This window comes from Staurois parvus, unplaced genomic scaffold (genome assembly GCF_062004578.1).
Source record: "Staurois parvus isolate SC_StPar_1 unplaced genomic scaffold, SC_StPar_1.0 ptg000291l, whole genome shotgun sequence".
NCBI classification, from domain to species: domain Eukaryota; kingdom Metazoa; phylum Chordata; class Amphibia; order Anura; family Ranidae; genus Staurois; species Staurois parvus.
This window is the reverse complement of record NW_028318087.1, coordinates 886537-899816: the sequence shown is the minus strand read 5'-3', so window position 1 is coordinate 899816 and position 13280 is coordinate 886537. Positions and strand designations below refer to the sequence as shown.

Here is a 13280-nt window from a genome sequence, read left to right as displayed (position 1 = left end):
TTCTCTTGTCTTCCTGGACCATTCTCTTGCCTTCACCATGTTTGTAACCACACCAGTAAATGTCTAGAAGGAGCTGAGTATCACAGTCATTTTAAAGCTGCCTAATTGGTGCTTATTATGCTTGATTGCTGCTCGGTGACATCCACAGGTGTTTTCAATACCTGATGGAAAGCACCTGTATGAACCTCTGTTCTTCAGAGTGGTAGTCTTTAAGGGGTTGAATAATTGTGGCAATGAAGAAACCACATAAGAACCATTTACTACTGTATTACATAAACAATTGATGTCATTTTAGTTGCATTTGGGTAGTTACAACGTCCTTGTAGGATTTGATTCTGAATACAATTCCAAATGTACACTATAGTCCCTAAACCCCTTTACAGCATTGGGGGTTGAATAATTTTGGCCACAACTGTATTCTGCTATATTTACTTGGTGAAAATAACCCAAATCAGAGTATATTATTTAGTGTGTAGGAAAGTCCACAAACTATGGTATATATCTGAAAATTGATCAATCCAACTGTACTGATGGCCTATCTCATTTCTTGAGGCCCGAAAACGCCAGGACAGTACAAATACCCCCAATGACCACTTTTTTGAAAAGTAGACAGTCTGAGGTATTTAGTAAGAGGCATGGAGAGGTTTTTTAAGTTGTAATTTTTTGTCATAATTTTGTGGAAAATTAAGAAATTAAATATTTTTTCACAAATGTTTTTTATTACATACTGTCACCAGTATGTAGTTGATGGAGAGTGTGATGAGGCTGAAGCATTATGGGTGGAACTGCACATGGGGGTGCGTACTACAAAGGTAATCATTGGAGTTTGTTGTAGGCCTCCCAGTGTTCATGAGAAGGTGGAGACTCAACTCCATGCACAGATCGAAAGGGCTGCAAGAGCTGGGACAGTGATAATAATGGGGGATTTTAACTACTTGGAATCTGACTGGGGTAATGGTACTGCAGGAACAGTTAAAGGGCAAAAATGTATAAACCTACTACAGGACAATTTTATGGTACAGTTCATAGAGGCCCCAACTAGGAATGATGCTCTGTTGGACCTTCTAATCTCAAACCATGCAGAGCTTATTACAAATGTCCACATAAAAGAACATCTGGGTAGCAGTGATCATAACATTTAATTTATTGTTAGCTGTAAACATCAAGCACATACGGGAAAAATAAAAACGCTCAACTTTAGGAGAGCTAACTTTCCAAAGCTGAGAGCTGCTCTCCAAGACATAGACTGGGAGGAAATACTGGCATCAATGAACACAACACAGAAATAGAGTTCTTCAAAAAGACTTTATGTGAACACACTGCAAAATATATTCCCATGGGGAACAGGTTTAAAAGGCTAAAAATCAAACCTATGTGGCTTATGGCCAAAGTTAAAAATGCTATAGATAGGAAAAGAGCTTTTATTAAATATAAAAATTAAGGAACGCTATCATCGTTTAAACATTACAAAGAATATAACAGAATATGAAAAAAAGAAATAAAGGCAGTAAAAATTGAAAACAAATGACAGATTGCAAAAGATAGCAGGACAAACCCCCAAAAATTCTTCAAATATATTAATAGTAAAAAGGTTTGGTTCGAGCATGTAGGCCCTTTATAAAATAATCTAAAGTGGGTGACTGGGGACAAAGAGAAGGCAAATGTATTTAATACCTTCTTCAGCTCTGTGTATACAAAGGAGCATGGGGAGCTCTTGTCCATAATGGGCATGGTAGTGACTCAGCTCCAGATGATCCACATTGGCTCACAATTGATATGATCCAGAAATATTTAGACAGAATAAAGGTGAATAAATCACCTGGACTGGATGGCATACACCCATGGGTCCTTTAAAGAATTAAGCTCTGTCATTCAAAGCCATTGTTTCTAATTTTTAGGGACTTTTTAATGACTGGCATAGTACCACTGGATTGGCATAAGGCCAATGTGGTGCCTATATTTAAAAAGGGGTCAAAATCTTTACCAAGTAATTATAGACCTGTTAGTTTAAAATCTATAGTTGGGAAGATACTGGAGAGTTAATAAAAGACCACATAGAAGAGTTCTTGCTGAAAAAAAATATTTGAAGCAACAGACAGCATAGATTCATGAAAGACAGAAGTTGGCAAACAAATCTGATTTCTTTTTATGAGGAGGTGAGCAAAACCTTGGACAGAGGGGTGGCAGTGGACATGGTATACTTGGATTTTGCAAAAGCGTTTAACACAGTTCCCCACACATGGCTAATGTGTAAGGTAAAGTCTACAGGCTTGGGAAAATCAGTAAGTAAATGGATAGAAAACTGGCTAAAAGATCGTATTCAGAGAGTAGTGGTCAATGATTCATACTCTGAATGGTCTAGGGTTGTCAGTGGTGTACCCAAAGGTTCAGTGTTGGGACCCTTACTTTTTAATATATTTATAAACAATATAGGGTCTGGGATTATAAATCCCATTTCAGTCTTTGCAGATGATACCAAGCTTTGTAGTGGAATAAAGTCCTTACAGGATGTCTTCAACTTACAAGCCGACCTCAATGCACTGTTTAATTGGGCAACTATGTGGCAAATGAGGTTTAATGTTGATAAATGTAAGGTTATGCACTTGGGGGCAAAGAATATGCATGCATCATACATACTAGGAGGAGTATAACTGGGGGAATCAATGGTGGAGAAGAATCTGAGGGTTCTGGTAGATTAAAGCTTAATAAAGGCATGCAATGCAAAGCTGCGGTTTCTAAAGCAAGCAAAATCCTCTCTTGTATTAAAAGAGTTATAGACTCCAGAGAGAGCGATATCATATTATCCCTGTACAAATCATTAGTAATACCTCATCTGGAATATGCAGTTCAATTTTGGGCACCAATTCACAAAAAGAACATTGGGGAACTGGAGAAAGAACAAAGAAGGGCAACTAAACGGATACGAGGCATGGAGGAGATCATCTATGAGGAAAGATTAGAGGAACTGAATTTATTCTCTCTTGAGAAGAGGAGATTAAGGGGGGATACATTAGTGGCTCATATAGTGACCTCGGTGTAGAGTTATTCACGGAGGACAAGGTGGCACTCTTTACGTCTGGAGGAAAAGAAATTTAATCTCCAAATATGGAAAGGTTTCTTCAAAGTAAGAGCTGTGAAAATGTGAAATAGACTCCCTCAAGAGTTGGTTCTGGCCAGCTCAATGGATTGTTTTAAAAAAAGGCCTGGATTATTTCTTGGATACGCAGAATATAACGGGATTGCTTATATTTAAAGGTAAAGTTGATCCAGGGAATATCCTACTGCCTCTTGGGGGATCAGGAAGGATTTTTTTCCCCTGCAGGACCAAATTGGATCATGCTTTGCTGTTTTGCCTCCCTCTGGATTAACTTTGGGTGTGGCATGGTTATTGGTGGATTTAGTGGGACTTCCATGCACAACCATCTCTAGGTTTTGCAGAGAATGGTCCGAAAAAAAGAAAATATCCAGTGAGTAGTAGTTGTGTGGATGAAAATGCCTTGTTGATGTCAGAGGTTAGAGGAGAATGGACATTCGATTTCAGCTGCAACATTCAGACAGTAGGGTCAGGATTTGGCATAAACAAAAGGAAAGCATGCCTCCATCCTGCCTTGTATCAATGGTTCAGGTTGGTGGTATAACGGTGTGGAGGATATTTTCTGGGCACTAGCAAGGTGTACCTAATAAAATTATTATTATTATTATATAGGATTTATATAGTGCCAACAGTTTGGCCCCATGAGTGTAATGTTACCATAGTAACATTGTACTACTCTGGAGAAGTGATCAGTATTTTTTTTTTACACATTATGATTGTTTATAGCAATGCATTTCATTGCTATAAGCAAGCATTTTACTGAATGAAATTGATTCATTCAGTTTGTTTTGTTGTGATTAGCTGTGATTGGCCACAGCTAAACACATGACACAGGTGGGCTGTGATTGGCCCTGTCTGTACCATGTGATCACTTTGACCAATCACAGCCAGCAACACAATTTTAAACAATGGATGGCATGAAAGGAAGCCATCCATTCTTTACAATTGTTATGTGACCTGCTGTGATTGGTCACAGTGGTCACATGGTACCAGCAAGGGGCCATTACACAGATCAGTCGTCAGCTGTGTCTGTTGGAAACAGTCGGTGACAGATCTCACCACAGCGCAGCCCTGCGGGCACGTGTGAGTTGGCGGTCCGCGAGGATGTCATATGACATCCACCTGCATCGAAAAAAGTCCTGCCCGGCCATTATTTTACTATAGGCCGGGCAGGAACTGGTTCATATCATACCATTTGAAAATGAATGTTGGGCACCCATTGATTTCAATGAGGTTCAGATCAGTTCAGATATCACTATTGGCTATCCAGGGCACCTTAATGTCAGAAAAAAAAATCTGTCTATGTATATTTAGTTTTTAAAATATTTTTTCATTGGTCATCCCTGAAACCAGTGTCAGTATAAGACCATAGCCATGAATCTCCTTTGCTATCCACAATTATATATGGCTCCAGCAAAGAGGGGGCACATCTTAACCAAGCTATTGGAAGGCGAATATAGTCACAATTCCATACATTACTTTGTTTATGGGTTCATTTCATCTGCTGGTTTCTACAAGAATCTGTATTCTACAAATACCTATTTCACAATTTTTGTCATGCATTTAATTCAGTTTGTTTTTTTCAGTTCTGCTGCTCCACAGCTTTACAGAAGTTGGTGGTAAAGTATTTGTGACTAATGGTCAGGAAGAAAACTTTGACAATGCCCAGAATATATGTAAAGAAGTTGGAGGAAACTTGGCTGCTCCAAGAAATGCAGAAGAAAACCATGCGATAAAAGAGATAATAACCAGTAAGAAAGGATGGACCAATCCTGTTCTAGGTATATCAGATTCACAAGTAGAAGGGACATTTAAGTACTCAACAGGAGAAATGGTTATTTTTACCAACTGGTGGCCCCAACAGCCAGATAACTATAAAGACAATGAAGACTGCGTGGAGATGAATCATAAGGGTGAATGGAATGACATGCCATGCAGTGAGAAGCACCTAGTTATCTGTGAATTTCAGTAAACCAGATTAAAACTGTGACATCCAAAAGCTTTATTGCTATATGTTCATCTTCTAAAGAAATTGAAAAATAAATAAAAGAAAAACAATCAACGATTAGATTCTGCATATACAGATTTTTAAAAATGAAACTGTCATGTGTACAGTGCATTTATCTGCATAGGGACACTTCAGGAACTAACCTTAAAGTTATTATGTTTTTTCATCCCAGTTTGCTGAACGTTTAGGGTACTATTATTTTTTAAGATGCAGTATACAGTAATCAGGTCTACTACCATTTGATGAAAAAAAGTTGTACAGTTGCTGAACTGAAATTGTTGTCCTGCTTCTTATTGTAAAAGAAACAAATCGATTCAACAGCCAAACATGTGCTGTGTGTATGCTGTTGCTGAGACTGTCTTTGAAAATTGTACTGTGCCATAACACCATGTACAGCTTTAAGGCATCACTAAGCATGGTATTAAAGGATCTATGTATATTCAAGGTTGCCCTTAAGGTCACATGGAAAGATCCTTTCTCCAGTATGTACGGTATGTTATTAAAAATGTTTTTGCAATGGCACATGTACCCCATTATAATGCTTATAGTCCCATGCCTTTTTTACAGTAGTTTGATCATTACCCTAAAATTGCCAATAGGTAAGCTTATAATATGGCTTGCTTATAAGTATAGTAAATATCTCCTAAATGTGCACCGTTTAGGAGATAATTACTTTTGCAGCAACTTGTGCTGTTCCTTTAGAGCTCTATGCCACAGCCGTGATTCCCACATGCATGTGCAAGAGTGACGTCATCGCGGCTCAGTCATTCAGGCTGAAACCTGCAAACACGGAAGGAAGACCAGGTTAAGATGGAAGCGCAGTGACCTGTGACAGCACACTGCTGAAAGGCTTCAGTTTCAGGTAAGTCTGTTGTAATGTGCTAGTATGTCCGGGGGGGCCATTTTTATTCTTCTTTGGTGCGGTTTACTACCATTTAAAATAGCTTGCTTTGTGTGATACTTTGTGCGTTAAACAAATGTTCTTTTGAGGATGCAATCCAACTTCAGTGCTTTGATTTGCTGCAGCAACACACATCTCAAGATTGACTACCATCTATAAATAGTCCCTGTTCCTGGTCCAACATAAATACATGGGCTTGTCCGTAATAAACAATGGTAACAACAGTTGTCCTGCATCCAACTATACATGTCCATACCAATGCCAATAGTTAAGAGATTCATCAATTCCATCCAACTGCAGGAAAATTATGGCTTGTATCTTCTAGAGATTGCTGAGTCAACACAACCCAATAATTCACAAATGTTCTAATTGCAAAGAAATAGATATACACTATATTGCCAAAAGTATTGGGATGCCTGCCTTTACATGAACCTTAATGGCATCCCAGTCTGTAGGGTTCAATATTGAGATGGCCCACCCTTTGCAGCTATAACAGGTTCAACTATTCTGGGAAGGCCGTCCACAAGGTTAAGGAGTGTGTCTATGAGAATGTTTGACCATTCTTGCAGAAGCGCATTTGTGAGGTCAGGCACTGAGGTTGGACAAGAAGGCCTGGCTCGCAGTCTCCGATCTAATTGATCACAAAGGTGTTCTATCAGGTTGAAGTCAGGACTCTGAGAAGGCCAGTCAAGTTCCTCCATGCCAAACTCACTTATTCATATCTTTATGGTCCTTGCTTTGTGCACTGGTGCGCAGTCATGTTGGAACACGAAGGGGCCATCCCTAAATTGTTCCCACAAAGTAGGGAGCATAAAATTGTCCAAAATGTCTTGGTATGCTGACACCTTAAGAGTTTTTTCACTGGAACTGAGGGGCCAAGCCCAACCCCACACAATAATCCCCCCTCACCAAACTTTACACTTGGCACAATGCAGTCAGGCATGTACCGTTCTCCTGGCAACTGCCAAACCCAGGCACATCCATTGAATTGCCAGACAAAGAACCGCGATTCTTCACTCCAGAGAACACATTTCCACTGCTCTAGAGTCCAGTGGTGGTGTGCTTTACACCACTGCATCCTATACTTTGCATTGTTTTTGATAATGTAAAGCTTGGATGAAGCTGCTCGGCCATGGAAACTCATTCCATGAAACTCTCTATGCAGTGTTGTTGTGCTAATCTGAAGGCCGCATGAAGTTTGGAGGTCTTTAGCTATTGACGCTGCAGACAGTTGGCAACTTCTGTGCACTGTGCTCTTCAGCATGCGCTGAACCCGTTCTGTCATTTTACATGGTCTACCACTTCATGGCTGAGTTGCTGTTATTCCCAGTTGCTTCCACTTTGTTATAATACCACTAACAGCTTACTGTGGAATATTTAGTACCAAGGAAATTTCAAGGATGGACTTATTGCACAGTTGGCAACCTATTACGGTACCACGCTTGAATTCACTGAGCTCCTGAGAGCGACCCATTCTTTCACAAATCTTTGGAGAAGCAGTCTGCATGCCTAGGTGCTTGATTTTACATACATCTGTGGCCATGGAGGTGATTGGAACACCTGAATCCAATGATTTGGACTGGTGTCCCAAATACATTTGGCAATATAGTGTATACATGATTTTTGTTCCAATCACCCACACAGTGTGTGTATATAGTAACACTTTCTAAATGTATTATAATGTATATCATTTTTCAGGAAAATTGTGGGTGTTGTTGTGATTATTGAAATAAACAAGATCTCAGATAATTAGATATTCCAAAAAACAAAAATGTTGTGCCACCTCTTATGTCCCTGCTAATATAAATTAATCAAATATACATATATTTTGAAATAAACAAATGTGTTATAGGTTAAAAAATCTGAAATTGTTGCTCTCCACATGCCCACAAAATTTCATGCATTTTCACATAAGCGTGCCCAGCAGTTATTTCGGTATTCTAAAAAGTGCTCATAAATGTTTCAAACAAAATGAATATGCAGTTCTGTGAATTCTTCACACATTGCTCACTTATATCCTCCACGAAGTAATCAATGCATTCATTAATTTAATTTATATTAGGTTGCATAAGACATAAGAGATGGCGCAGCATATTTATTTTTTGTAATATTGTTTGTTCATTTTGGGAACAGAGATTTATTTTTACAGCCGCTCACTATCATTTAGGGATTTAATATTGTCTTGGAATATTTCTTGAGGGCCACTTGCCTGACGAAGGGGCCTTGTGTGGTTCCAAAATGTTGCCTTACGTTTAACATGTGAGCACGTATTAAAGATTTGGACCCATTTTGAGGAATCCATGGTATGCTGGTGACATTGCCTCACTTGGCATATTTCTTGGGGTTTGAATTTTCAAAAAATTGGCAGCATGGGAATAAAGCATAGATTATTCTTTATAGATAACTAGATAAAGAAATTATTAAAGATGCATTCATTGAATATACTTAACTGCTTAAGATGATCAAAAATAAATGTTGAACAACCCTACCCTGCTTTAATAGCAGGCTCAACGACCAATGATCTGAGGGTTATTTTATCATGGATGTTTTCATCTATTCTAACCAAGGCTAACAAAACTATGTGGGGTCCCCTTAAAAAGACTTGCAGCAAAGTTTCAGTGGGCTGTACTAAACCTACATAACCTTAGAGGTTCCATGCACACTGGGCATTTTAATAACTGTGGTACTGTTAGCTGTGTAAAGTCGCGTTAAAAGTCAGCGTTTAGCCACTTTTTTCTGCGTGTTTCCGTGCTATACACAAAAAAATAAAATTAGCTCAAAAACCCCCCAAAACACTGGTTTGCCGTGTTTTACCATGTTTTTCAGTGTTAGAGCATTTTTACAGCTAAAAAAACTTCTCTAGAAACCCACTAGTTCTGGGCTTTTTTTCCAGCCAAAAAAAGCCCCTGCCGAAAAAAATGATTAAAGCCTTTGTGTGCATGAACACATAGGATAACATGCTGGGGAGTTTACTGGCTGTAGAAAAATACGCCAAAAGCACCCACTGTAAAAACATCCACTGTGCATATTCAATGATTGGTAACATACTTTGTGATATGAGATAAAAAACCAAAGCATATAGTAGAGGTGAATGAGTCCCTTTACAAAAAAGTCCACAGAGTCAATTGAGACACAAAGAATAACATTAAAGTGGAACTAAACTCTCTTAATCAACATTAACTATATTTAATCCTTATGCTGCTAACATTAGTAAATAGGATGGATGGTATATTACAAGTATATTCTCTTGTTTTAATCTTTTTACATATTTCTTTAGTTGCTTCTTGGTTTCTGGCCTAGGCCAAAATTGTCATACATCCCAGGAATCTTCATGGGCATTTTTTTTTCTTTCATCTGGAGGAGGGAAGGAGGGGCTTTTCCAGCTAAGCACACTCTCCAGCCTACATGCCTAAGCTAAGGGCAGATGGATACTAGGAAGTAAATGCTCCATGAATCGTGCTCATAATCAAGATTGCCACAGCCAGAAATGCTAGGGCGATGTTTTGCAAAGTGACTTCTCCTCAAAAAAATAATGGAGACATGAATGGCTGGGTGAATTTGCTTTGAATATTAAAACAAATAAAATAGTGTTTTCAGTTGTAGTGCTCATATACAATTTTGTTCCACTTTAAATAGCCATAAACAGTGGAAAAATATACAGTTTTGTTCCACTTTAAACAGCCATAAAAGAAATGCCCGTAGCAGAAATAAAGAAGGAAATAGCGCAAGGCATGCATGACTAGGCCCAGAGTGGTGAAGGGGAACGGAAAGGGGTAAAATTAGCTCCAGGGGGTTGGGATTTGATAGAGGGGGTATTTTGTTGGCAGAGGTTGAGTGTAGGTGGGGTCTGCGGCAACTTAGGGTGGGGGGTTCTGTTGAGGGGGCATCAGTTGGAGCTGGACGTTAGGAAGGAAAAGAGCTTGAGGGGAAAAAGAGCTTGTCCTGCTACAGACTGCCCTTACAGCGGACCTGTTGTGCTGGCATGGAGGGACTCTTGGCACGGCTGCAGGAGGCAGCAGAGGACAGAGGGATGGACTGGCTGCAGAGCCGGGTCTCTGATCTGTTGCGGGACCCGGGCCTGTCACCAGCGGCAGGGGGGCGGGAGCGCCTACGTGCTCGGAGGTCTAGGCCTTCGGAGCGCTTTAGCCCAGCCCCAACCCCTTTGAGAGCTCAGCGCCAAGATGGGAGCCCCACTCGGGACCCTCCGGCCCCGCTGGCAGGGCGCTCCCTTGCCTCTGCTCGCGGGGAAGCCGGGAGGAATCCCCGTCACCGGCGGAGCTCGGCGGGCGGGGTCTCGCGGTGAGGAAGCCCCTCCCCCCTGCCCACGCGGCGAGGAGGAAGAAGAGATGTCAACGGCTCCTCCGCTGATGAGGTGCCGGTCAGGGAGGGAGCCCAGTGTGGGATGCGCACTGCTGCGGCTGCCGGGCTGTCTCCTGCTGCAGCCGGTGGGCCCCCTGGGAAGTCGGGAGCTCTGGCTCCACGGCAGCAGAGGAAGAAGATCAGCGCTGGGCGGAGTGCAGCTGGGAGTGCTGCAGGTCGGAGCCCAGGGACGGCGACTGGCGTGGCTGGTGCCAGGAGGCGGAGTCGGGAGCGGCACGGCCCTGCGGGACCCATGGCTCCTGGGACCGGGAGGCCATCCAGACGTCGAGAGGAGGAAGACAGGTTGGAGGGCGAGCTGTCAGAACCCGGTGCGGGGGTGACGGCTGGCCGCTCTGCAATGGTGGAGTGGGGGCGCACGGCTGATGGGGCATCTCCTGGGCAGCCTGGTGAGTTATCTGTTCCTGAGTCTGTCTCCTTTTCTTCTGCGTTACGGAACCTGTTGGGGGGTGGTCAGGCTGCCCCTGTGGGCGCGGCCTCTGCGGCGTCAGATGTCAGCGTCCCCCCATCGGGTATAGGTGGGGGTCTCTGTGATGTGATTTCAGGTCTGCGGGACTTGTTGCGGCGTTTGGAGGGGGGCTGTGGTTGGGCCCCTGGGCCTGCTTCTGCGTGGCTCCCGCTGGCTGGTGGAGACGGGCTCGGGGTTCCTGGACAGGACAGCGGGGTTGTGCGGGGCCTGGGGGTCTCTTCGCAGCCTGGTTATGGGCCAGGGGTGGTTACGGCGGAGACAGGTGCTATGGGTTCTATGGTCCCCTCCGCGGTTTTGGGGGAGGGTTCGGGGGTGTCCGGGCCTGTCGGCATGGCAGACTCGGCCAAGGGCAAAGTGTATGTGTGTTTCGAGGGCCCTTTGGGTGCGCACTTACAGTAGGACGTATGGGAGAAAATTTGGAAAGGGGAGTACGTAGATATATTCACGCTCTTGCCTTTGGAGCATTTTCCTTTCGATGGGTCACGGGTTGACGAGAGCAGGCAGGAGGAAGCGGAGAAGCGGCATTTTCATTTTATCCCGCGTACCTTTGCAAATTGGTTGCAGGCGTTCGCGATCATGGCCAGTGTAATTGGGGAGAAGGCTCCTGAACATTGCTCGGCACTGTTCTGTTACCTTGACGCCATTAGTGAGGCTCACAGGGTTTACGGGGGGACCGCGTGGCTCTGATACGATGAGCAGTTTAGGCAGCAGAAGGCTGTTCGCCCGTCATTGAGTTGGGACCATAAGGACATTGGCCTTTGGATGCGACTCATGATGCCGGCGAGGGCCCCTGGTCCGTTTTTTCAGGGCGGGGCCAGTGGTTCGTTCTCCTCGGGACAATCGGCCTCCAGGCGTAGGGGTTTCTGCTGGCAGTTCCAAGAGGGCACTTGTAGTTTTGGATAGTCCTGCCATTTTAAGCACGACTGTTCCGGGTGCGGTGGCTCCCATCCTTTGTCGCGCTGTTTCAAGCGGGGTAGAGGCCTTCCCAGAGAGCATGCGGGTAAGAGGGACAACACCGGTGAGGGTTGAAAGGATGGGGCCTTTCTTAACTAGATATCCTGATTGGGCAGCGGCAGTGCTGCTGGCGGCAGGGTTTTCGGAGGGTTTCCGCATCCCGTGTACTTTGACTTTAATTCCTCCTTTAGCTCGGAATTTACGGTCGGCCTTGCAGCATGCTGAGGTGGTTTCAGCTAAGTTGTTCAGTGTCATACACATCCTTTGATGCGGCAGTTTTCTGGGTTCGTCGGAATGGGCACGGAGCGCTCATGGCGAAATCGGATATTGAGTCGGCATTCCGGCTGTTGCCGGTCCATCCGGACAGTTTTCGTTTTTTGGGTTGTCATTGGCAGGGCTCGTTTTACGTTGATAAGTGCTTACCCATGGGGTGTTCTATATCTTTCGTGTTGTTTGAGAAGTTCACCTGCTGCTCCTTCTGTTAGGAATGACAAGGCAATCACTCCTGTTATTGAGGAGCAGTACCAGCAGTTGCATCGCTAGAGCATCCCCTTTCTGGGAAGGTGCCCACTCAGCCCTGTCCTTGTCCCAGCCCTGGTGCTCAAAACAGAGGAGGGAATCAATAGATTTAAAAAGTAGTGGTTCAGAGGGGTTTTTCCAGATGTTAGAATGGAAACGCTTACGTAGCATGTTATACACCTGGATCCATAGTCTGCTCACCTTTGAGCAAGTCTACCATAGGTGGGCCATAACCCTTGCTTAGGGATATCCCATAAAACAAGTGGAAGGGTAATTCGAAACTAATCAAGCCAGTCTGGCTGGTGTGTAGTATTTTTACCAACGGTACAACACCTTACGAGCGTTATCCATAAAACATTTTTAGAACATTTTATTGCAGTCTGAAGCATCACAGCATTGGCAGTCCTCTGGGTCCAACACCACCCCTAGCTCACTCTCCCACTGCTGTTGGTATGGTTGCACTGGTGATTTTAAAAGGAAAGTATAGAAGAATATAATAAAAGAGACTGGCGAGTGTGGACGGGACTTGCATATAGCCTCAAAGGATGTCAACCTATAGGGAGAAGATTGGGAAGGGAGAAATGTGAACAGAATATGTCAACTTTGGAGGTAAAGATAATGCTCTTGTAAGGGAATATCATAGGATTACCTGAAAATGTATGCTTTCTTAAAGACTTAGTGTGCCTTTTGCAAAAAAAAAGTAGAAAATGTATCAACACTGCTCTCATGATCAATGTGTATTTATTAAAACAACAATATTGGTGAAGCGCTTCACATGAAAAACTAAATAAGTAGGTTCAATGATATAAAAATACATATAAAGTGACCACACTGCATTGAAAGGTATTGATAACTAATGCTAAATAATCCCCCAAAAAGCGTTTGCTGACTAGACCGTGCCAAAATGCAATATATGCACAGTATACATAATACACAATAACATTGCACACTCTAACTG

General features: G+C 43.0%; 1 protein-coding gene across 1 annotated transcript in view; it reads left to right on the top strand.

Annotated features, from left to right (window-relative positions):
- Nucleotides 1-5162, top strand: part of LOC149458201 (pulmonary surfactant-associated protein D-like) — an 84250-nt gene extending 79088 nt beyond the window's left edge. The window contains exon 6 of the mRNA XM_089682491.1: nt 4681-5162. Coding sequence (XP_089538617.1) covers nt 4681-5066 — 386 coding nt within the window. The 3' untranslated portion in view covers nt 5067-5162. The remainder of the gene's footprint in view (nt 1-4680) is intronic.
- The last annotated feature ends 8118 nt before the right edge of the window (nt 5163-13280 follow it).